Source organism: Mesoplodon densirostris, chromosome 11 (genome assembly GCF_025265405.1).
Source record: "Mesoplodon densirostris isolate mMesDen1 chromosome 11, mMesDen1 primary haplotype, whole genome shotgun sequence".
NCBI lineage: Eukaryota > Metazoa > Chordata > Mammalia > Artiodactyla > Ziphiidae > Mesoplodon > Mesoplodon densirostris.
Genome location: NC_082671.1, coordinates 43,778,816 through 43,803,992, shown reverse-complemented (window position 1 = coordinate 43,803,992; position 25,177 = coordinate 43,778,816). Strand labels below are relative to the sequence as shown.

The 25,177-nt window shown below is 41.1% G+C and overlaps 1 protein-coding gene across 9 annotated transcripts; it reads left to right on the top strand.

Annotated features, from left to right (window-relative positions):
- Window positions 1-33: 33 nt before the first annotated feature.
- Window positions 34-24,382, top strand: ATP23 (ATP23 metallopeptidase and ATP synthase assembly factor homolog). Of its 9 annotated transcripts, XM_060113676.1 has the most exons (8): window positions 50-69; window positions 651-806; window positions 3,510-3,639; window positions 15,236-15,281; window positions 15,987-16,068; window positions 19,677-19,814; window positions 21,541-21,624; window positions 23,764-24,382. In XM_060113676.1, the coding sequence occupies exons 3-8, from the start codon at window positions 3,585-3,587 to the stop codon at window positions 23,965-23,967; spliced, it is 609 nt and encodes a 202-aa protein (XP_059969659.1). In that variant the 5' UTR covers window positions 50-69; window positions 651-806; window positions 3,510-3,584; the 3' UTR covers window positions 23,968-24,382. The 9 variants fall into 9 exon arrangements, with proteins under 9 accessions (XP_059969661.1, XP_059969660.1, XP_059969659.1 ...); XM_060113677.1 differs by lacking the exon at window positions 651-806 and having other exon boundaries at window positions 35-69; XM_060113678.1 differs by lacking the exons at window positions 651-806; window positions 3,510-3,639 and having other exon boundaries at window positions 34-69.
- Window positions 24,383-25,177: the final 795 nt, after the last annotated feature.

Here is a 25,177-nt window from a genome sequence, read left to right as displayed (position 1 = left end):
ATGCTGCGTGCCTTCTCCAATTCACTTCCGGGTTCGGAGGGCTGACTCCTGCTGGAAGTAGGTGTGTTGGTGAGTTGCGTTTCCCAGCGGTGTGGGATTACTGATTGGGCCGAGTATGGCGTGTTCCCGTTGGGCCGAGTATGGCGTGTTCCCGTGGAGAGTGGTGGAGACTGTTTTGTTCTTTCCCTGTATTCAAAATGACTGTATCACTAAGGAAAGGCTATAATGCCCCCCAAGTTTTGGCGGCCCTGGAGAAGTGGATTTATTAGTTGCGAAAAAACAAAGCTAGAAAGCACTTTAAAGTTATATGCAACTTCATTTGTTGCTGTGATTTATTTAAGCAGCTTCAAACAACTTACTATAAAACAACTATTTTTTCTTTAGAGAATGAAGGCAAGCACACACAGGTGCAAACAATACAAAACTCCCAAATTTCATCTGTTGCTCGTTTGCCTGATGCACAGTGAGCCCAAACCAAAACGTGGGAGTTTGGAGCAGAGAAAGGTATCTTGCAGGACCCCGCAAGGAGAAGGGACAGAGCTCCTGCTCAAAATACCCTGAACTCCTGGAAGGGTTTCAGCAAAGCTTTTTTTTTTTTTTTTTTTTTCCGGTACGCGGGCCTCTCACTGCTGTGGCCTCTCCCGTTGCAGAGCACAGTCTCCGGATGCGCAGGCTCAGCGGCCCTAGCTTACGGGCCTAGCCGCTCCGCTGCATGTGGGACCTTCCCGGACCGGCGCACGAACCCGCGTCCCCTTCATCAGCAGGCGGACTCTCAACCACTTCAGCAAAGCATTTTTAAAAGCCAGGTGAGGGGGCTACCCTGGTGGCGCAGTGGTTGAGCGTCAGCAAAGCATTTTTAAAAGCCAGGTGAGGGGGCTTCCTGGTGGCAGTTGAGAGTCCGCCTGCCGATGCAGGGGACACGGGTTTGTGCCCCGGTCCGGGAAGGTCCCACATGCCGTGGAGCGGCTAGGCCCGTGAGCCATGGCCGCTGAGCCTGCGCATCCGGAGACTGTGCTCTGCAACAGGAGAGGCCACAACAGTGAGAGGTCCGCGTACCGCAAAAAAAAAAAAAAAAAAAAAATGCCAGGTGAGGGAGACTGGTTGCAGAGTATGTGATCAAGTCCTGCACAATTCTCTGGTTGATGTTGAGATAATAGGGCGGTTAACATTATCCATCCTTAGGGGCCTATAGGGTCTGGGGGCTCATGATCATCAAGTAATTTCTTCCATTTGGTGGTGGTTTTAGCATCTGTAACTCAGGAAGTGTTCATCAGATACTATTATCTAGGTATTTTGGAGGAGATACAGCGAGGATATGGGGAGGGGTTCCGTCCTGGGAAGGCCCCATAGGGTCCTGCTCGGTTACATATCCACCCAGAAACAACCACTAAAAACACTTTGCAGCAGTCTTCCAGACCCTCTCTGTGCATATAATAAATTTCCAGCTTGTACATGCTATTTTGTAACCTAAAAAGCTTTTATGAACATATTTCATTTAAAAAACAACATGGTTGTGTTTTCCATTGCACTTTTTGTTAAAACAGTTTCTATCCTTTTTGTTCTTAATTAGTGCTGCAATGGAGAAATGAAAATCCTTATAGCTAAATCTTTGCCCATGTTCTCATTTCTTTGTGGTGATTATTTTTCTCTTTTTACCTTAGTAATTTGTATTTGCACTTCCCTCTCTCTCCCCTAATGCTGTCCCATTCCACTCCTATGTCTTTATAGTATAAATGGATGAAGTTAACACATATGCCATCCAAAGGCTACTCAATTTTTTTAAAGTATACCTTTCTGATTATAAAGGTAATACATGCTTATTGTAGAACATTAGGAAAATTTGGAAAAATAATAAAAATATTCTGATACCTAGACAACTACTGATCATATCTTGGTGTACAATTTTCTAGTTTTCTCTCTGTTGCCTTCAGCAATGAACATTGAAAAAATGTTTGCTAATTTGGTGCGGGGAAATGAGAGCTTTTAATTTGCATTTTTTTGTTTATTCATATAGCTGAATAGTATTTCAAATGTTTACAGTCTGTGGTCCATTTCAGGCCCCATCTTTTCTATCTAGCCTTCCCTGAGAATTCCAGACTAATTACACTAACTTGAAATGGTCTAGTTTTCCATATGTGTATATTTTAGTCCCCTAACTAGATTAAGAGCTAGTTGTGTGGTCCTGTATTATTCAGTTTTGCTGAGCCTACTTTCTTTATCTGAAAAATATAATGATAACAATATTTATTTTGAGGGTTGTGGTAGGGATTAGAAATAATGTATCGCAGGTGAGCTCAATAAAAAGTAGCTTTTTTTGGTTACAGCTTTAGTAGTCTATGTACATAGAAGGTGTTCATAATATTATATTTCAAATGAGTGAGTAATCCTGGCATCTCACTCAATTTAGATATTTATTGAGCACCTATGACACAAAGGTACTGTTCATAATCCTCAATGTCTCTTGAACCTTTATGAATTAGATACATTTCTTACATAAATCATATGCTCCTCTCAACCTTAGAAATTCTCTTATTATCCTGTTTCTCCTGCCATGCCTGGCCCATCATAGCAGGTACTGAATAAATGTGTGAGTTGAACTGAGTAAATTTAGTGGGAAAAGAGAAACACAAATTAGTTAAAACCTGTCAGGCAGTGATGAAGCCATAATAGGTATGAAGTACTTTGTACATTGGGAGATCAGGAGAGATTAATTTTGATTAAGGTATCTGGGAAGGCCCTGTGGATTAGGTAGATTTGATCAGGACCTGGATCATAAGGACTGAGGATGGGGGCTTAAAGATGGAAATATGAGTTAAGGCCTGGAGTTATAAGTAAAAAGGTTGTGTTTTGTTATGTTGATGAAAAAATTAATCAATAGTCGATCTAAGAAAGAAATGAAAAATTTTATTTGAGCGAACCTGAGGATTATAACCTGGGAGACAGTCTTTCAGAAAGCTCTGAGCACTGTTCCACCCACTAGAAGTCACAGCACAGTTAAAGAAGTTTTTGAGACAAAGTGTTATATGTCAAATGAATTATTGACAGAAGGAAGGTTATCTCCCAAGGAGTTATGGAGTAGTGGGTCATCCTGACCCTATACAAGATTAAGAAGGAGTATCTTCTAAGGAGGTCTGGTTAATGCAGATGCACAATACACTCTAAGGGGAGGGAGGAGGCCCAAACTGGCAGAGAAAAATTGTTTAAATTTGTCTTGTCTTGCCATAAAATTTTAATTTTAATTAAATTATTTAAATTAAAAATTAATTTAATAATTAATTAATAATAAATTAAATAAATTAATTAATTTAAATAATTAATTAATTATTTAAATTAAAAATTAATTTAATTTTATTTCGTCAATTATCAGAGAGTTATTTGCGGTGGCGAAAGAGTGGGGTGGGCGAGTGGGCCTAGAAGAGGCAGAAAAAAAGTAGTTGGGTCTTATATTTTGAGGGTTTTGACGCGACCAGTCATTATAATTGCAACTTTCAAACGTTTCTGAAAAACAGTGCTTGGGGCGTCAAGAGAGAGGTGGACCAGAGGCTGCAATTAGCCTGCTGGTGGACAAAGCAGGGAGTGCGAAGATGGCAGAAACCTTCAGAGGGAGAAGAGTATTTAATGGCCAGTACTGGTCAGGAGGTAAGGAAGGAGTGTGCACGAGTAAGCAGGGCTGCGGAACAAGGCTTATGGGGACGGCACAAGCACGCTGAGCAGCGAAGGCCGAGCCCACATCAGGCGGGTTGTAGCCTGCGAGGGTACTCGCCAACCCCAGCTCAGCCAGCAGGCGCTTGGTCCCGCCCCTTGCCCGCCTAGCAGCCGTCACCCCGCCCCGTTACCGTCTTCCCTCCCGGCGCCTGTGGCCCAGCGCTCCGCTCCTTCGGTCTCCGGGCTTGTGGACCCCTGCGGCCGTCGCCCGGCTGGCGCCAGGTCGGCTCCGCGGAGGGAGGGCTGGGCTGTGGGTAGGCGGGAGGGACGTTGCCTTTCCCTGTCTCCACCCGGGCCGCCTGAGGCGGGAGGAAGCAGCGGCAAAGTCCGTGGGCGGCATGGCAGGAGCTCCGGATGAACAGGGCCCGGGCCCCGCTGCGGGGGAGCAGCTGCAGCAGCAACACGTCGGGTGCCAGGTCTTCCCGGAGCGGCCGGCTCAGGGGAAGCCACAGCAAGGGTTCCTCTCCAGCTTCTTCACCAACAACCAGAAGTGCCAGCTTATGCTCTTGCAGACGTTGGAGACAAGTAGGAGCCGTGAGCCTGGGGGCTGGGCGTCTGCGGAGGGTGCAGTGGGGGTGTCTGAGAGCCGGCGGGCAGGGAGGGGCCTTGGTGCCGCTCCGCTAGGGGGCTCCGGGTTCAGCCCAGGTGTGTCTGGGGCGGGGTTCGGGCACCAAGTGCAGAGTTAAAGGCAGATTCTTGTGAGGGCGGGTGTGGGGGTCTGCGCCTCAGTTTCCATCAGAGGAAGCGCTGAGGCCCCTTTCAGCTACTTTTGCTTCCAACTACTTTTGCTTGCGGCATGAATGAGGAGTTGGGTGAGGAGTTTGCCCTTTCCGTCACGCGCACTGGTCTGACAGATCCTTTGATATTTTAGGTAAATTATGCAGTAATATGAGGAATTGAGAGTCCAGGTGAAGCAGAGTTTTAAAGAGCCATGTTAATTAAGGCATACCTGCTGAAACTGCACAACTCAGATGGGATTTGAACCCCGCCAAAACTCAGCTTGGGACTTGAACCCGCAGGCTGGGACTCGAACCCACTGTATTTTAATTGAAATTGCACTCCTGGTCTCAGGACTTAATGAAGCTCAGGTTCTTTATGTCTCACTGCAGAAGGAATTCGGCGAGAGGCAAAGTGATAGGTAAGAAGTAGATTTATTGAGAGAGGTACACACTCCATAGACAGAGTGTGGGCCATCTCGGAAGGGGAGAGGCCCTGGGAGATACACATTCCATAGACAGAATGCAGTCTGTCTCAAAAGGTGAGAGCGGCCAGGAAATATGGGTGGTTAGTTTTTATGGGCTGGGTAATTTCATAGGCTAATGAGTGGGAGGATTATTCCAACTATTTTGGAGAAGGGGTGGGGATTTCCAGGATTTGGGCCACTGCCCACTTTTTGGCCTTTTATAGTTAGCCTTGGAACAGTCATGGTGCCCGTGGGTGTGTTAGGTAGCATATACTAATGTATTACAATGAGCGTATAATGAGGCTTAAGATCTACTGGAAGTTGAATCTTCTGCCATCTTGGGCCTAATCGGTTCTAACCAGTTTATGTTGCGTCCACAACAGCTCTGTCATTCTTTAAGGGTTGTGCCCTGCCCTCTTCCCTCCTGTTAAAAGCAAGTTTTGCAGTTCTACCCTTTGGTGGAAAGGGTTCTTAACCTGCATACATGGGTGGACTTCAGAGTGTAGAAATTCCTGACATGGACTACGAAACCGTATGTGTATGCCCCTAAGTGCATTTTTCTGGGGAGAGAGTTCATAGCTCCATGATATTCTCAGAGAGACCCACGATCCCAAAAAGGTTAAGAACCACTGTTGTGGGTTAAATAGGACACCATCTGCTGACCAATTTTTCTCTAATCCCAGGGACATTGCACTAGAGATTTCTTAACTTTTTTACATTGCCATCTAAAGTTTACTTTAGATACATTTAGAAAATCAAAGACTTAAACTTATTGTTCCAAAGTAAGGTTACTGTTTCATAGCTGGCCAGTCACAGTTCAAAAGTCAACCACCCAATTATTTTCCAGCCTTGAGATTACCTGCATCTAGGGAATCAAGGGAGGAGGAGGGGGAGTAGAGAAAATGATGACATTGTATTTACTTTGCAAATATGTATTGAATGCCTCCTAGGTTCTGGTTTGGGCAAATACAGAGAGGAGTTGGGACCCTGCCTTTAAGATGTTTCAAAGTGGAATGCAGTGGAAAGAACATAGGCTGCAGAATTAGACATGGGTTCAAATTTTGATCCCTTGTTACGTATGGAAGAGTGATTTAACTCTCTGATCCTCTCTATCTGAGAAAAAAAAAAGGGAGTGGGGGAGGGATAAAAATACCCCTTTTAGGGTTGTTGTGAGGAATAGATTTTATGAGTGTAAAGTGCCAGCGTATCAGGAGCTGAATAAAGAAAAGGTAGCTGTTCTTACAGTGGCAGAGCCAAAAGGTGGAGGAAGAGTTGATATAGGTAGGATATGAGGAGGGTGAGGTGCTGAACTTTTGCGACCCAGTAGGAATTAACCCGCCTCAACCTTCCAAGGGGAAGGCTGCTGGGAGAACCTGTTGGTAGTATTAAAGCATCAACTTGAAGCTTTAAAATCCTATCCCTGGGGCGAGTGTGATGGGAGAAATCAGGCCTCAAGGGCGACCTTTGTTTACTTTTTCTCCAAAGCAAATCCATTCTAAATACTGCAGGTCCTTTTTGAAGTATCAAACCAGTGTGCTCCCAGAAATTTTTTTTTTTAAAGAGGACTGTAGGCTTATGAATCCATTTCAACTTTGTAAAACTCTTAGTTGCTTGAATAATAATGCACTTAGTATGGTGCCTGATACCTGATATACACTAAATTATACTTATTATTAATAATAATTGTTTTCTTGTTAACACTCTTAAGAGGGGTCAGGTTAGTAAAGCAGTAACCTATACCTAACTTTCTCATCCTACACTACTTTTACTCACCTGTTTTTGCTTTCAGCACTTAAAAACCTTGATTTCTTTCTCCCTCTCTTTTTTTTTTTGCTTATGTCACGTAATTTGCTGTGCATTTATACTCTCAGACAGGACATCTATACGAAAAGTTGATATTAGAGGCACTTGGGTTCATAATACTTTGCTGTAATTTTAGCAGGCTCATGGATTCTTTTTTTTTTTTTTATAAATAACAACTTTTATTTGTATTTTTCTCTTCTTGCTTTTTAAAAAAACATCTTTATTGGATTTTAATTGCTTTACAATGTTGTGTTAGTTTCTGCTGTATAACAAAGTGAATCAGCTATATGCATATGTATATCCCCATATCCCCTCCATCTTGTGTCTCCCTTCCACCCTCCTTATCCCACCCCTCTAGGTGGTCTCAAAGCACTGAGCTGATCTCCCTGTGCTATGCAGCTGCTTCCCACTAGCTATCTATTTTACGTTTGGTAGCGTATATATGTCAATGCTACTCTCTCACTATATCCCAGCTTACCCTTCCCCCTCCCCATGTCCTCAAGTCCATTCTCTACATCTGTGTCTTTATTCCTGTCCTGCTCCTAGGTTCCACTTTTTTTTTTTTTTAGATTCCATATATATGTGTTAGCATACGGTATTTGTTTTTCTCCTTCTGACTTACTTCACTCTGTATGACAGACTCTAGGTCCACCCAGCTCACTACAAATAACTCAGTTTCATTTCTTTTTATGGCTGAGTAATATTCCGTTGTATATATGTGCCACATCTTCTTTATCCATTCATCTGTCGATGGACACTTAGGTTAGTTCCATGTCCTGGCTATTGTAAATAGTGCTGCAGTGAACATTGTGGTACATGACTCTTTTTGAATTATGGTTTTCTCAGGGTATATGCCCAGTAGTGGGATTGCTGGGTCATATGGTAGTTCTATTTTGAGTTTTTTAAGGAACCTCCGTACTGTTCTCCATAGTGGCTGTATCAATTTACATTCCCACCAACAGTGCAAGAGGGTTGCCTTTTCTCCACACCCTCTCCACCATTTATTGTTTGTAGATTTTTTTGATGATGCCATTCTGACCAGTGTAAGGTGATACCTCATTGTAGTTTTGATTTGCATTTCTCTAATGATTAGTGATGTTGAGCATCCTTTCATGTGTTTATTGGCAATCTGTATATCTTCTTTGGAGAAGTATCTATTTAGGTCTTCTGCCCATTTATGTATTGGGTTGTTTGTTTTTTGATAATTGAGCTGCATGAGCTGCTTGTGTATTTTGGAGATTAATCCTTTGTCCATTTCTTCGTTTGCAAATATTTTCTCCCATTCTGAGGGTTGTCTTTTTGTCTTGTTTATGGTTTCCTTTGCTGTGTAAAAGCTTTTAAGTTTCATTAGGTCCCATTTGTTTATTTTTGTTTTTATTTCCATTTCTCTAGGAGGTGGGTCAAAAAGGATCTTGATGTGATTTATGTCATGGAGTGTTCTGCCTATGTTTTCCTCTAAGAGTTTTATAGTGTCCGGCCTTACATTTAGGTCTTTAATCCATTTTGAGTTTATTTTTGTGTATGGTGCTAGGAAGTGTTCTAATTTCATTCTTTTACGTGTAGCGGTCTAGTTTTCCCAGCACCACTTATTGAAGAGGCTGTCTTCTCCATTGTATATTCTTGCCTCCTTTATCAAAGATAAGGTGACCATATGTGCGTGGGTTTATCTCTGAGCTTTCTATCCAGTTCCATTGATCTATATTTCTGTTTTTGTGCCAGTACCATACTGTCTTGATTACTGTAGCTTTGTAGTATAGTCTGAAGTCAGGGAGCCTGATTCCTCCAGCTGTTTTTCTTTCTCAAGATTGCTTTGGCTATTCGGGAACTTTTGTGTTTCCATACAAATTGTGCATTTTTTTGGTTCTAGTTCTGTGAAAAATGCCATTGGTAGTTTGATAGGGATTTCATTGAATCTGTAGATTGCTTTGGGTAGTATAGTCATTTTCACAATGTTGATTCTTCCAATCCAAGAACATAGTATATCTCTCCATCTGTTTGTATCATCTTTAATTTCTTTCATCAGTTTCTTATCTTTTTCTGCATACAGGTCTTTTGTCTCCTTAGGTAGGTTTATTCCTAAATATTTTATTCTTTTTGTTGCAATGGTAAATGGGAGTGTTTCCTTAATTTCTTATTTAGATTTCTCATCATTAGTGTATAGGAATGCAAGAGATTTCTGTGCATTAATTTTGTACCGTTACTTTACCAGATTCGTTGATTAGGTCTAGTAGTTTTCTGGTAGCATCTTTAGGATTCTCTATGTATAGTATCATGTCATCTGCAAACAGATGACTTCTTTTCTGATTTGGATTCGTTTTATTTCTTTTTTTTCGCTGACTGCTGTGGCTAAAACTTCTAAAACTATGTTGAATAATAGTGGTGAGAGTGGGCAACCTTGTCTTGTTCCTGATCTTAGAGGAAATGGTTTCAGTTTTTCACCATTGAGAACGATGTTGGCTGTGGGTTTGTCATATAGCCTTTATTATGTTGACATAGGTTCCCTCTATGCCTACTTTCTGGAGAGTTTTTATCATAAATCGGTGTTGAATTTTGTCAAAAGCTTTTTCTGCATCTATTGAGATGATCATATGGTTTTTATCCTTCAGTTTGTTAGTATGGTGTATCACATTGATTGATTTGCATATATTGAAGAATCCTTGCATTCCTGGGATAAACCCCACTTGATCATGGTGTATGATCCTTTTAATGTGCTGTTGGATTCTCTTTGCTAGTATTTTGTTGAGGAGTTTTGCATCTGTGTACTTCAGAGATATTGGCCTGTAGTTTTCTTTTTTTGTGACATCTTTGTCTGGTTTTATTATCAGGGTGGTGGTGGCCTTGTAGAATGAGTTTGGGAGTGTTCCTCCCTCTGCTATATTTTGGAAGAGTTTGAGAAGGATAGGTGTTAGCTCTTCTCTAAATGTTTGATAGAATTCTCCTGTGAAGCCATCTGGTCCTCGGCTTTTGTTTGTTGGAAGATTTTTAATCACAGTTTCAATTTCGGTGCTTGGGATTGGTCTTTTTGTATTTTCTGTTTCTTCCTGGTTGAGTCTCGGAAGATTGTGCTCTTCTAAGAATTTGTCCATTTCTTCCAGGTTGTCCATTTTATTGGCATAGAGTTGCTTATAGTAATCTCTCATGATCCTTTGTATTTCTGCCGTGTCAGTTATTACTTCTCCTTTTTCATTTCTAATTCTGTTGATTTGAGTATTCTCCCTTTTTTTCTTGATGAGTCTGGCTAATGGTTTATCAATTTTGTTTATCTTCTCAAAGAACCAGCTTTTAGTTTTATTGATCTTTGCCATTGTTTCCTTCATCTCTTTTTCATTTATTTCTGATCTGATCTTTATGATTTCTTTCCTTCTGCTAACTTCGGGTGTTTTTGTTGTTGTTCTTCTTCTTCTTTCTCTAATTGCTTTAGGTGTAAGTTTAGATTGTTTATTTGAGATTTTTCTTGTTTCTTGAGGTAGGTTTGTATTGCTATAAACTTCCCTCTTAGAACTGCTTTTGCTGCATTCCATAGGTTTTGGATCATTTTCGTTGTAATTTGTCTCTAGGTATTTTTTGATTTCCTCTTTGATTTCTTCAGTGATCTCTTGGTTATTTAGTAACATAGTGTCTAGCCTCCACATGTTTGTGTTTTTTACGTTCTTTTCCCTGTAATTGTTGATTTCTAATCTCATAGCACCATGGCTGGAAAAGATGCTTGATATGATTTCAGTTTTCTTAAATTTACCAAGTCTTGATTTGTGACCCAAGATATGATCTATCCTGGAGAATGTTCCATGTGCACTTGAGAAGAAAGTGTAATCTGCTGTTTTTGGATAGAATGTCCTATAAATATCAATTAAATCTATCTGGTCTATTGTGTCATTTATAGCTTGTGTTTCCTTATTAATTTTCTGTTTGGATGATCTGTCCATTGGTGTAAGTGAGGTGTTAAAGTCCCCCACTATTATTGTATTACTGTCGATTTCCTCTTTTATAGCTCTTAGCAGTTGGCTTATGTATTGAGGTGCTCCTATGTTGGGTGCATATATATTTATAATTCTTTTATCTTTTTCTTGGATTGATCCCTTTGATCATTATGTAGTGTCCTTCCTTGTCTCTTGTAATAGTCTTTATTTTAAAGTCTATTTTATCTCATATAAATATTGCTACTCCAGCTTTCTTTTGATTTCCATTTGCATGGAATATCTTTTTCCATCCCCTCACCTTCAGTCTGTATGTGTCCCTAGGTCTGAAGTGGGTCTCTTGTAGACAGCATATGTACAGGTCTTTTTTTTGTATCCATTCAGCCAGTCTGTGTCTTTTGGTTGGGGCATTTAACCTTTTACATTTAATGTAATTATCAATATGTATGTTCCTATTAACATTTTCTTAATTGTTTTGGGTTTGTTTTTGTAGGTCTTTTCCTTCTCTTGTGTTTCCTGCCTAGAGAAGTTACTTTAGCATTTGTAGCTGGTTTGGTGGTGCTGAATTCTCTTAACTTTTGCTTATCTGTAAAGGTTTTAATTTCTCCATTGAATCTGAATGAGATGCTTGTTGGGTAGAGTAATCTTGGTTGTAGGTTCTTCCCTTTCAGCACTTTAAATATGTCCTGCCACTCCCTTGTGGCTTGCAGAGTTTCTGTTGAAAAAATCAGCTGTTAACCTTATGTGGATTCCCTTGTGTGTTATTTGTTGCTTTTCCCTTGCTGCTTTTAATATTTTTTTCTTTGTATTTAATTTTTGATAGTTTGATTAATATGTGTCTCAGTGTGTTTCTCTTTGGGTTTATCCTATATGGGACTCTCTGCACTTCCTGGACTTGATTGACTATTTCCTTTCCCATGTTAGGGAAGTTTTCGACTATAATCTCTTCAAATATTTTCTCAGACCCTTTCTTGTTCTCTTCTTCTTCTGGGACCCCTATAATTCGAATGTTGGTGTGTTTGTTGTTGTTTTCCCAGAGGTCTCTGAGACTGTTCTCAATTCTTTTCATTCTTTTTTCTTTATTCTGCTCCCTGGCAGTTATTTCCACCATTTTATCTTACAGTTCACTTATCCGTTCTTCTGCCTCAGTTATTCTGTTATTGATTCCTTCTAGAGTATTTTTAATTTCAGTAATTGTGTTGTTCATCACTGTTTGTTTGCTCTTTAGTTCTTCTAGATCCTTGTTAAATGTTTCTTGTATTTTCTCCATTCTGTTTCCGAGATTTTGGACCATCTTTACTCTCATTACTCTGAATTCTTTTTCAGGTAGGTTGCCTATTTCATCTTCCTTTATTTGGTCTTGTAGGTTTTTATCTTGCTCCTTCCTCTGTAACATTTTTTTGTCATTTCTTTTTTTTTTTTTGATGGGTGGTGCTGTCTTCTTGTCTTACTGGTTGTTTGGCCTGAGGCATCCAGCACTGGAGTTTGCAGGCAGTCGGATAGAGCTGGGTCTTGGTGCTGAGATGAGGACCACTGGGAGGCCTCACTCTGTTTGATATTCCCTGGGGTCTGAGGTTCTCTGTTTGTCCAGCAGTTTGGACTCAGTGCTCCCACCACAGGAGCTTGGCCCGACCCCTGGCCTGGGATCCAAGATCCTGCAAGCTTTGTGGTGCGTTAAAAAAAGAAAAAAAAAAAGGAAGGAAGAAAGAAAAAAGGAACAGTACAATATCAAAGAATAAAAAACAAAATAAAATTAGAAAGATAAAAAATATATTAGGAAAAATAAAACTGTAATTGAAACAACTGCAATAGGGTAAAATAAAACCACAACAGAAAAAAGAAAAAAAAAAAGGGGGTGAACAAGCCAAAAGGAGAGAACAATAGCAAAGTATAAAGAATAAAATAAAATTAGAAAAATAAAAGATTTATTAGGAAAAATAAAAATATCAAAGAATGAACAACAGTGAATCAACAAGGTAAAACAGAACTGCAATGTAAAAGTGGAAAGAAAGAAAAAAAAAAAAGCCTTGGCTGTAGGGGTGGAACTTAGACAGGGGCGGAACTCAGGCAGCGGTGGGATTTAGGGTGGTGCAGGACCTAGGCAGGTTGGGGGTGACATTTGAGCACGGTGCGGGTCCTCTGCTTAGGACCTGCCTGCGGAAGAGGAGAGGCAGCACGTCAAAAGGAGGGCCTCTGGAGTGTGGAGTTCCGGAGTTTGGAGGTAGGGTGCTGAGTGAGGGTGTGTGGGTGGGGTTTAGGTCCAGCGCATTGGAGGGGGTCTCAGAGGGTGTCTCCGAGTGTAGAGGTGGGGCCCTGGGTGGGGGTATAGGAGCGGGGCTTGGGCTCTGCGGGGCACAAGGGAGGCTCCAAGGGCAGAGGATTAGGCCCAGGAGCCCAACAGGCCTCCTGGTGCCTAAGTGGACAGGGAAAGCACTGGCCCCATTCCTTTGTGCCCCTCCCTCACCATCTCCCACAGGGTCTCCCCCATCGCCACTGGACACCTAACCGTGGGGGGTCCCGCTGGGTGTAGGAACTCCTCCCTTCCCCCAGCCACCCCTCTGGGGTGCTGGTCCCGGAGGTCCGGCATTTACTTTTGCTCCCCCTTCCCTCCCTCCCACTCCCTCAGGACCTGTGTGGCTGGAGGGGGCCTAGGTGGGCAGAGGATCAGGCAGGATCAGGATTTCAGCAGGTTCCTGGGGGCCCAAGTGGGCAGGGGAAACATGGCAACTCTCCCTTTTGATACTCTGCCCTCCCAGGGGTTCCCCGATTGCCCCCTGCAGGCGTGGGAATCCCTTGCCCTCCCCCAGCCGCCCCTCAGGGGCGCCAGTCTCGTCAGGCCTGCACTTCTCCTCCCCCTTCGCTCCCCCACTGCCCCATGTCCTACCCAGTTGCTGGGGGTTCCTCCCATCCCCTTAGGTGTCCGTGGTCCCCCACCAGTGCCTGGTAGGTGCCCTAGTTGTGAGGAGACGCTCATTCTGCATCCTCCTAGTATGCTGTCTTGATGCCGCCCCCCACCTTTTTTTATAAAGTTGTTTTTTTAAATTTTATTTATTTTTGGCTGCATTCGGTCTTCGTTGCTGTGTGCGGGCATTCTCTAGTTGTGGCGAGCAGGGGCTACTCTTTGTTGCAGTGCTTGAGCTTGTTGTGGTGGCTTCTCTTGTTGCAGAGCATGGGCTCTAGGCATGCAGGCTTCAGTAGTTGCAGCACAGAGCTCAGTAGTTGTGGCACACGGGCTTAGTTGCTCTGCGGCATGTGGTGTCTTCCCAGACCAGGGATTGAACCTGTGTCCCCTGCATTGGTAGGCGGATTCTCAACCACTGTGCCACCAGGGAAGTCCCTCATAGATTCTTAGAAGTGGGGGGCCTCAGGAGTCATCTAGGCCTTTCCAACCCCCATCACTGACCAGAAACCTCTGTGTTATCAACTGACCAGAGTGTTTATAGATCTCTGCTGGAACAGGTTATCTTTGAGGCCCTTTGAGGCTATTGGGCTCTTGTATCAACAGCTTTAATTGTTGGAAAAATACTTTCTCATACTGAGTTGAAATGTGCCCTGTGTAACTTCTGCCCTTTGGTCCTTGTACTGCCCTCTGAAGAAATGTTGGCTGAATTTATTCCCACATGGCACCCCTTCAGATACTTGAAGGTACTGTGGCCCTAGTTAAGTCTTTTTTCTCTTTTCCAAATCTATAGATCCCTTTCTTGCTTCCTGTGGAAAATAGTCCTGAACTGTTCTAGTCACTTTCTCCTATGGAACAGCTTCGGTTGGCAGGTCCTATTTAGAGTATGGTACTCAGAATGGGACACTATTCACAGACCAGGACAGACAATAGTGGGGCTACCTACTGTCTTCCTCTAATGTGGGTACTATGCTGCTATTTGTTTCTATGGATATTGGTCCCAAATTTTCTCAGTCTTTTGGTGTGTGTGTGTGTGTGTGTGTATATATATATATCTATTTTATTTATTTATTTAAAAAATAAATTTATTTATTTTATTTATTTATTTTTGGCTGTGTTTGGTCTTCGTTGCTGCATGCAGACTTTCTCTAGTTGCAGCAAGCAGGGGCTACTCTTCATTGCGGTACATGGGCTTCTGATTGTGGTGACTTCTCATCGCGGAGTACGGGCTCTAGGCACGCGGGCTTCAGTAGTTGTGGCATGCGGCTCAATAGTTGTGGCTCACGGGCTCTAGAGCATAGGCTTAGTAGTTGTGGCGCATAGGCTTAGTTGCTCTGCATCATGTGGGATCTTCCCGGACCAGGGCTCGAACCCGTGTCCCCTGCATTGGCAGATGGATTCTCAACCACTGCGCCACCAGGGAAGCCCCTTGGTATATATTTTAATACAATGTGTTTGATCATTTAACTGAAAAGCATATTTGATGTTATCTAAGATGTTTGGTACTACCCATTTTGGTATTTCTATCAGTGTTTCATTTCATTAAAGACTTGCTTTTATGTTAATTTAAGCTTATCTTTTCATATTCATTTTTTATCATTTTTAAGATAGTATTACTTTGCTAAGATTTCTGAGGTTTTGTTTGATAATATCTTATACTGCTATTTGGATAACTTAATTGGTGCTCTTTTTTTCCAATTACCATATGTAACTGAATCAATATCTTTCTAGATCCATATGTTAAACTGCTGCTTGATGCCATGAAGCATTCGGGTTGGTAAGTGAATCTTTTTGAAGTGCTGCTCTATATTCTGGCTGCTGTAAACAAAAAATCCCCACCCAAACTGGAAGTACTTCAGATATTTCACTTCAGGCCACAAAGCCCTTTCCATATGGTAGGTGGTGGTGGTTGGCTGCACTCTCTCCAGGCAGGCCTTGTTCTCCCTGGACCTCTTCAGCCCTAACTCCACATCTCTGGCTCTACTATTCACCTCAGGTGTTTAGTAAAGACGATACTTAAAACCTTACTTGTAAGTAATCACCAAACCTGGTTTTTCCACTATGCCAGTCTCAGCATTATCCTTAATGGAGAAGAAATCTCAGCTTTTTATGCATGTAGAAGCCTTCCAGGTGTTTAACTTTGAGGAGATCGGAAGAAGTGATTTCTGAGGTCCACTTCTTAACATTCTGGCCCAAGGGCAGAAACTCCAGCATATTTCCAACATGGTCTTAATTAGCTGATCAAATTCTTTATGGAATCATAGCGTAGAATTTGAACTGGGATAGATTTTGCAGAGACAGTTTCCTTCTTTACAGATGAGAGAACTGAGTCCTGATGGTGTTGAGTTGCTTTCCCAAGGTGTCCTATGTGGTAGTGATGGAGAGATGTGTCATCTCTGTCTCCTGGCCCAGGGCTGTTTCCCCTGTGCCCCATGCACACTACTTCTGGACGTTGTCTTTTTAATCCATTCTTACCTTCCAGCACGGTTAACAAAGAAAGACACTTTTCTTGTGAAGATTGTAATGGAAATGTCAGTGGAGGTTTTGATGCTTCAGTGTCTCAGGTAGGCGGTCTACCAAGTTGTCTTCTTTCCTCCAGTTCTCTCTCCTGATGTTTGTTGATTGCCTTCTACGTGCTGGGCATTCCATTTGGTAGACTTTGTGTAGAATTCAAAAAATGAGTTAATTGTGGTCCTTACTCTTAAGGTCCTTACATCTCACAGGGGAGACAAGACAGGAACACAGAGACAATGATAAAATTTGAGGCGGGTTAAACTCTTTGAGGTGGGTGTGGTTACCACAGTGGGACAGTGATGTGATTGACTGAAAGATGCCAGCAGATTCAGCTAGAGGATGTAAAGGCTCTTCAGGGGCAAAGAAGACAAAGACTGTTGCCAAAAGCAGGGGTAGCATGAGCAAAGGTGACGTGTTGAGAAAGCACAAGGTGTATTTGGGGAATGGCATGTTGTCTAGTTCAGCTGGAGGGCAGGAATGCATGGGGAATGAGGAGAAATAGGATTGGAAAGAAAGATAGGCTATATGGTGGGAGGCTTTGAATGCCAAGATAGAGTTTCACCTTTACCCGGTGAGAAGTGATAGATCTTCGAGAATTTTTGATGAAGAAAGTGAGTTTTCTCAACTGTAAAATATGGGTAATGATTATATTTATCTTATAGAATCATTATGAGAATTAAATGAGATTTCTCTTGTAAACTAATCATAGTAAGCAGAACACTTAAGTCAATAAATGTTATAAGTTTTAAGTCAATGGGGGGTTTTGACAGTCTTGAGGTGGTAGATGGATATGTCATGTGATATGAGGGTAGATAAAAGTGTTATAAGTCACTGTTTCCATCATGAATATATGACACATTTAAGTACATTTAATTGTTTCCTGCTAGGGAATTTTATATGTATTTTAGTTATTTATAGCTGTTTCACAGTAATCATGGGAAAGAGCAACATAGCAGAGGGGTGAGATGTCTGAGTTTTGGAGTCACATAGACTTTGAGTTCAAATCCTAGTTCCCCTGCTTATTAGCTGTGGGGCTTGGGCAAGTTGTTCGTTTTATTCTCAGTTTCCTCATTTGTAAATTGATAATCGCAACAGCTACAGCTCCCAAGATGGGTCTTGGTAAGTTCATCCTCTTTGGGGGTTAAATAGAGTGCACATTTTGAATCTTCATCTTATTTCTCAGCAGTGTTATACACAGTTGGGCACTCTTTTTTTTTTTTAATTAAAATTTTTGTTGTGAAGTATCTCATTTATGTAGAAGAGTAAAATACCTGTAGGTACACTTTCAGTCATAACAGTAAAATGAACATCTGTGTAACTACCACCCAGATTTGAGAAATAAAACACTGCCAGGACTTCAGAAGCCTGTGTGCCCCTCTTGGGTCACAACCCCCTCCCTTCCTTATTCTGACTTCTGTGATAACCATTCCCTGCTTGTCTGAATGGTTTTGCCATCTTTGTGTACAGTCCAACAATGTGTTTAGTTTCCTCCTTTTAAGTTTTATACTTGGGGTCCTGTGTAATACTTGGTCATTTTATGAAATCATATAGTCTTTGTAACTTAATTCTTTCGTTCAACATTGTGAGATTCTTCTGTGTTGTTGTGTGCACCTCTGGTTAATTTAGTTTGTGTTGTATATTATTCCACTGTATGTCTGTACTAGAGTTTACCCTATCGAGTATTGATTGTTTTCAACTTTATTATTATTATAAACAATGCTGCTGTGAATATTCTTCACCTTCTCTCCCAGTGCTCGTGGGCAAGAGTTATTCCAAGGTATCTGGCTAGAGTGGAGGTCATATCACATGCACACACTTGACTTTAACAGCTAATGCCACTTTCTTGCCATGGTTTCCAGTATGCAACACCCTTATGGTTGCTCCTTTGCTGACTTAGCTTCCTCTACCAGCCCTTAAATGAAGTCCCTAATCCTTGTTGTTAGAGCCCCTTCTTTTCTACTCTGCACTCTACCAAGGGGATCTCATTTACTTTGCTGGGTCAGAGCTTTCTCTTGAACTCCACATCCATATAGCCAAATGTTCACTGAACACCTACACTTGGATGTCCTAAAGGCACCTCAGACCTGACATGTCCAAATTCAAATTGACTTTTACCATCCTCCATCCCCACCCAACCTGGTCTTTTAGTTTTGCATATCTCGGGGAACGGTACCACCATCCGTCCTGTTACCCATGCCAGAAATTTAGGGATCATCCTTGATACCTCTGATTCCCTTCCCATATTCTATCCAACACCAAATTTTGTCCAGTCTACCTCCTAAATACCTTTTTAGGCTCCCACCATCCTAGCTCTGGGACTATTATCTCTTGCTTAGAATACTTCATTCGCCTTCAACTAGTCTCTATGCATCCAGTTTTGATCATCTTTTGTTTATTTTTCCAACTGTGGTCAGAAGGATAAAAACAAAATAAAACACCCCCCATTTCACTACTCCCTTTCAGTGACTTCCCACTGTTGTCAGGATAAAGAGTGATTTGGCCCCTGCCGACCTCACCAGCCCTATCTCATGCCTGCCGCCTCCAACTCTGTGCTTCGTACTACAGGCCTGCCTTCAGCTTCTCCAGCATTCTTTTTCTTCAACCCTCCCCTTACCCTTTGCCTATGTTGTTCTCTGTCTGGAACGCTCCCTTCCCCTCTCCTCGAATTTAACTCCTGTTCATCCATTAGATCCCAGTTTAAACATTCCTTCTGCAGAAAAGCCTTTCCCAACCCTGCAGACCAGGTCAGGCCCTCTCATTGTATGTACTCGTGACAACCTGGGTTTTTCTTCATGACAGCTGTCACTGCATGTGTTTAAACATTTTGGTAAATATTTGATTATTTCTATCTCCATTAGTAGATTATAAATCTCTAGTAGGTCTTGATAAATATTAGTTGAATAAATGAATGTTGAATGAATGTTTATAAAATATCTGGGACATGTCCCAGTGTCTGGCACACAGTAAGTACACAGTAAGTGGGGACTATTATTATTAGGACCCCTCACGTCTTTATTATTCTTATAGGGTCCTGCTCTGTGCTGCTGGCTTTTTGCACTTCTTTCTGAAGCTCTTTCTGAGGACTTTTCCTGGCAATTCTAGTAGAATGGGACAGTGTGGTCATTCATTATTGATTCATTGCTTATTGAGAAACTTGATAAGAAATATTGTACACATATTCTCACTTAATTCTCACAATTCTAAGAGGTAGGTACTCTAAGTCATCTCCTTTTTTATAGTTGAGGAAACTGAGGCACAGAAAGCTTAAGAAACTTGCCCAAGGTCACTGACTTAGTAAGGAGTGGGGCTGGAATTTGAATCTCCCTGCTTCATTCCAGAGTCCACTCTTAATATAAGACTGTGGAGTCTAAGATGGCTGGTACAGTCAACCCAGTGAGGATGGTGTGTGAATAAATGTCCTTAAACTAAGTGCTGTGTAGTCCAGAGAGAGGAGAAGGGAGAAGTTAGCCATTGGGAAGGCTTCATGGAGCATGTATGGTGAAGACTGAGCCTTGATGGAGGGGTGGGTGTTGGGTGGATAGAGTGGGTGAGGCTTTCCAAGCAGCTGAGCCCACTCAGGTGAGAGAGAAGATGGAATCTATGAAGTGAGAGTAGATCGTAGAAATAACCAAACTTTCCTCATTTTGGTGCTTCTTAGATTGTTTTGTGCCAGAATAATATCTGTAATCAGGCCCATATGAACAGAGTGGTCACCCATGAGCTCATTCATGCATTCGATCATTGTCGAGCTCATGTCGACTGGTTCACTAACGTCAGGCACTTGGCCTGCTCTGAGGTAAGTTTTATTGTAGAAGGTACTTCTTCCCCAAGGACACTGTTGTGTGTTTGAACATTTTATTCAAGTATGATTTATTTAAACGTGTTCCTTTTCTTGTCATAATTCCACATTAGTCTTCAGTTTACATTTTTAACTATTGAATATAATTCTTTTAGATACAGCAGGTAGACATTTTAAGTATCTTTTTAGAATTGTCTTAAATATTACCCTTAAATCCTAATAATAGTGATGACTTTTAATAATAAGCTATTTTTCCTATGGAATAAACTATATAATACAAAAAATTTATAGTTAACATTTACTGAGGGGCTGTGTGCCAAATCCTGTGCTGTTTGTGGACTCTTATTTAATATGCACAACAGCCCATTGAGGTAGATACTGTTATCCCCGTTTTATTTCTGTGAAAAGTGAGGCAGTTGGTCAGATACTCTACATAGCAAGTGGCAGAGGCAGGGTTACAACCAAGGTTCTTGACTGGTTTGCTGTGCTGCCTTCCATAGGTAAAGTTCCTAGCTTTCCCTAGAGTAAAACAGTTCGTTTCAAAAATACAACATAGAAAGATATTTATTATTAAGCATTTTGGATTGCTGTCAGAAATACACACATATATATGCTCCTAGAAAGACATTTGTATTTCATACTTGCATTTCATTAATTGAAGAGTGCAATGTGCTGAGAAGCTAAAGAAAATTAATATAAATTTCAAGCTTATACTTTATAACTTAGATTATTTTCTCTTTCCCTTGAAATTAATAGGCAGCCTCACTGCATCTGATTATAACTCATATTATTTGGAAAGAAGACTGAAATCTGAGCTTTTAAATATTTCTCTCACTTGGGTGTTATGAGAATTAATGCCTGTTAGCTAGTTAAAGTGTGTTAAGTGCTTTGAGCTCCTCAGAGGAATGAAGCCATGTTATTATAGAAGTAACAAGAAGTGGGCCGTTCTGATTGCATTGAATGAGCAAAAACGTGGCCAGGTTGGCTGTAGACTCCATGTGGGTAGTTCCATGACTTTTTCACCTATTAAAGCTGCTTTTTACCTTAAAGATGTAGAAAATTAGAAAATACATACTAACTTCAGGCTGTCATGTTCATAGCATGACCAGTTTGGAATGTTCTTGATTCTCTGTACCACTTAATTTTTCATAGGCCAATCAAGACCCTGGAGGAAGGGCATGAACTTACACGGGTTTAAGGGAAGGTCCAAGAGAGTTTCAGTGATTTGGGCTAGGAGAGCTGGGAGGTTCGTGTGCCTAAAGTGTCGTAGGTACTGATGTATTCAGTTTTAAACTCATATTGAAACTCAGTTTGTAGATCTTTGGAAGAATGCTTTCTTGAAGTCCTTTTGGTAATTTCTAGAAGTGTTTGTATTTTGTAGAGAGCATAATCTTTAACTTTGAGGTCTAACTCTTTGACTTTTGGTTCCAAAAGAAATTAGTTCTGTCTGTAAGACTCTGGTGGAATGTTTTGAAAATTCCCTTTGAATAGGTGATTGCCCCCAGTGTATTTGGCACTGCCTAGTGTAGCTCATGGATATCTGCTCTTTTTCTTAAGAACTACTTAAGTCAATAGAGTAAAAAAAAAAAAATCTCACAGGTACTCTGTTCTCAGAAAAATATACCAATTTTATATTCTTTTACAGTTAAAAAAATCAGTTGATATAAAGGTATAGAGCACAAGTGCTTATTTTCTTTTTGTTTGCCTTCTGTCTTCGTGATAGGTTCGAGCTGCTAACCTTAGTGGAGACTGCTCACTTTTAAATGAAATATTCAGGTTACATTTTGGATTAAAACAACACCATCAGGTAAAAACTAACATATGAAATCATTTACTGTTAAGAGTGCTATGAGTGGAAATAATGAATAGAAAAATGAGAAGTATATTTAGTATTTGAAATTTGAAAGAGCTACTTATATGAAAGAATACAAAATGTGTATCACTTAAGCCAAATAGATGGAATTCAGTTCTATTTTATAATTATGGGCAAGCTATGTGACTAAGTGAGTGATTTTCACAGTGAAAAGCGCTACAGTCCCACACGTGGGATACTTTTGGATGAGGGTAGATAAGGACTGGAAGTGAAATCACAGCCTGTCTTACTTTTATCCTAACAGTACTGGACTTGTGTTTTGAAACCATCGCAGTATTCTCTAGACAAAAAAGTACTACCTGTTAGCACAGAGACTGCACTGCAGCGCATTGTGTATTAACACATCTTTAAAGGCTATATGATGTGACAGCAAAGCTTTGGATCAGCACAGATTTGATTATGATGAGCTGAGCTGAGAGATTTTGTAAACAAAACAAAATGAAAACTATAGGCAAGATCATCCTGCTAGAAAGCTTTTTTGTTGTTGTTGTCTACAAGAAACACTTTATTTTTTTTTATTGGAGTATAGTTGTTTTACAATGTTGTGTTAGTTTCTACTCTACTAGAAAGCTTTTTAGGTCCACGATAGATGGGCATGGGGAGAGGAATTTTAGAACTGATGGACTGGTGAAGAATGTGAGCAGTTCTGCCCATAGCAACCAAGGGGCTCTGTGTCCACATTTAGGAGAAAGGCTGGTCAGAGCTCTTCTATGGGAAGAGGTTGCTGGGCCAATTTGTCAGGTACATGGGCATCAGGATAGCAGTTTTAACCAGATGCAAAAAGGACAGGCTTGGAACAACAGCAGGAAGGCCCTTGGTTCTCCAGAGAAAAGAGTAACTCAACTCTGGGGTGGAAGGTAGAAAGTCACAGAGAACTACGAAGAGAAATTTTGAACTCAGTGAATGGGAGTTAGTTAGAAGGCAAACCTGGGGCCTGGGAAGGGTGGCTCCTCTGATGGGGCTGTTATGCTTTCAGTCTGTGCCAAGTCCGCTTAGTGATGCGCCACCGACTTGTGCTGCATGTCTTCTGTGCCCTCCAATCCCTGCTCATCTGGTGAATTCAGCTCAGGCAGCATTTGAATGGGCGGTGTGTTCTGGCTCTCAGTGGAAGTAGGGTGCACATCAGAACATCCCAGAGAGAAGAGGCTAATTCAGTTAAGGCATGTAATCTGGGGTCCAGAGTCTTTGAAAGAGAAATCTCTCCTCTTTTTTTTTTTTTTTTTTTTTTGCAGTTCGCGGGCCTCTCACTGTTGTGGCCTCTCCCGTTGCGGAGCACAGGCTCCGGACGCGCAGGCTCAGCGGCCATGGCTCACGGGCCCAGCCGCTCCGCGGCATATGGGATCCTCCCGGACCGGGGCACGAACCCGCGTCCCCTGCATCGGCAGGCAGACTCGCAACCACTGCGCCACCAGGGAAGCCCTCTCCTCTTTTTAACTTGGGTAGCAGCAGCAGAAAATGAATAGAACTAGCAATAGGATGGAAAATACGTAGAGGTAGTGGGAGAAGAGTCCTAGAGAACAGAGTCCCTGCTTTTGTACAGTATGTACCCAAGAAAAAAGTTTTTTGATTTTTCTTTTCCCCCTGAAAAATTAGGATGCCTTCAAATTTTGTGTGTATGTATGTGTGGTTTCCTGTTGCCTCCAGGGGAGATGCCCCTCTCGAAAGAAAAGTTATCTAGCATTGGTCACCTGAAAAGCTAAGGGAGAGAGAGGCACAGGAGTATATTTCATATTTATTCAAATTAAAAAACTCAACCAGAACCTTAGAGACTTTTTTATGATTTTTCAAATCTGGAGTTATTGTTTAGCAGATACTGCCTAGAAATTATCATCATTAGGAAAGATGAGAAGAAGGGAGGAGGGGAAGGAGATCTTACTTATACCTAAATAATTTTAGATTGGGTTAAACATGTTCCATAATTTAATCTTTCTTCTTTGGACTGACAGAAACTAATAAAATAACATGAGAGGAAATTAATTTTGACTGTGGTTTACACATTGTATAAAATGTTACCATTTCATGACAAAATTTTCATATATTAATAAAATTAAAGCCACATACTTTTCTCCTTAGACTTGTGTGCGAGACAGAGCCATTCGTTCTATCCTGGCTGTTAGGAACATCAGCAAAGAAGTAGCTCAGAAGGCTGTTGATGAAGTTTTTGAATCTTGTTTCAATGACCATGAACCTTTTGGAAGGATCCCTCATAATAAGACCTATGCAAGATATGCTCATAGAGACTTTCAAAACCGGGATCGGTACTACTCAAATATATGAAGATGATGACATTTTATATTGCAGAGCTTCAGTGATCATCAAAGTATGGTTCCCAAGTGGACAAACATAAAACGTAAATGATCAATTAAATACAGAGAAGACACAGAAGATGCTGATTCTAGCATCAGAAAAAGTAACTGTGGTAAGAAATGAAACTGCCTTAAACTCCAAGGCAAAAATTGTATCTTTGTAGCTAACCATTTGGTAAATAAGGCAAATAAATTGCATTTTTAAATTTTCTACAATGTACTTGTTATTACTTGTGTTTTTTTTTATGATTGTGATTTGCTTTTATTACATTTTAAAACTTGATTGTGAAACCTGTGAAGTATGCCCTTTATGATGTGTATGTCTTCTTTGGAAAAATGTCTGTTCAAATCCTCTGCCCATTTTAAAATCAGGTTGTTTATTTTGATGTTGAGTTGTATGAGTTCTTTGTATATTTTGGGTGGTAACCCCTTATCAGATATTGTTTGCAAATATCTTCTCCCATCCGGTAGGTGGCCTTTTCATTTTGTTGATGGTTTCTTTTGCTGTGCAAAAGTTTTTTAGTTTGATGTAGTCCCATTTGTTTATTTTTGCTGTTGTTTCCCTTGCCTGAGAAAACATATCCAAACAAAAATTACTAAGACGGATGTCAAAGAGTTTACTGCCTATGTTTTCTTCTAGAAGTTTTATGGTTTCAGGTCTTACCTTTAAATCTTTAATTCATTTTGAATTTATTTTTTGTGCATGGTTTGAGAAAGTAGTCTAGTTTGATTTTTTGTATGTAGCTGTCCAGTTTTTCCAAACACCATTTATTGCAGAGACTGTCTTCCTCAATGCATATTCTTGCTTCCTTTGTCATAGATTAATTGTCCATATAAGTATGGGTTCATTTCTGGGCTCTCTGTTCTGTTCCATTGATCTATGTGTCTATTTTTGTGCCAGTACCATTACTGTTTTGATTACTGTAGCTTTTTCTAAAAAAAAAAAAATTAATTAATTATTTTTGGCTGCGTTGGGTCTTCATTGCTGTGTGGGGGCTTTCTTTAGTTGCAGTGAGCAGGGGCTACTCTTTGTTGTGGTGCGCGGGCTTCTCATTGCGGTGGCTTCTCTTGTTGCAGAGCACGGGCTCTAGGCTCACAGGCCTCAGTAGTTGTGGCTCTCAGGCTCTAGAGTGCAGGCTCAGTAGTTGTGGTGCACGAGCTTAGTTGCTCTGAGGCATGTG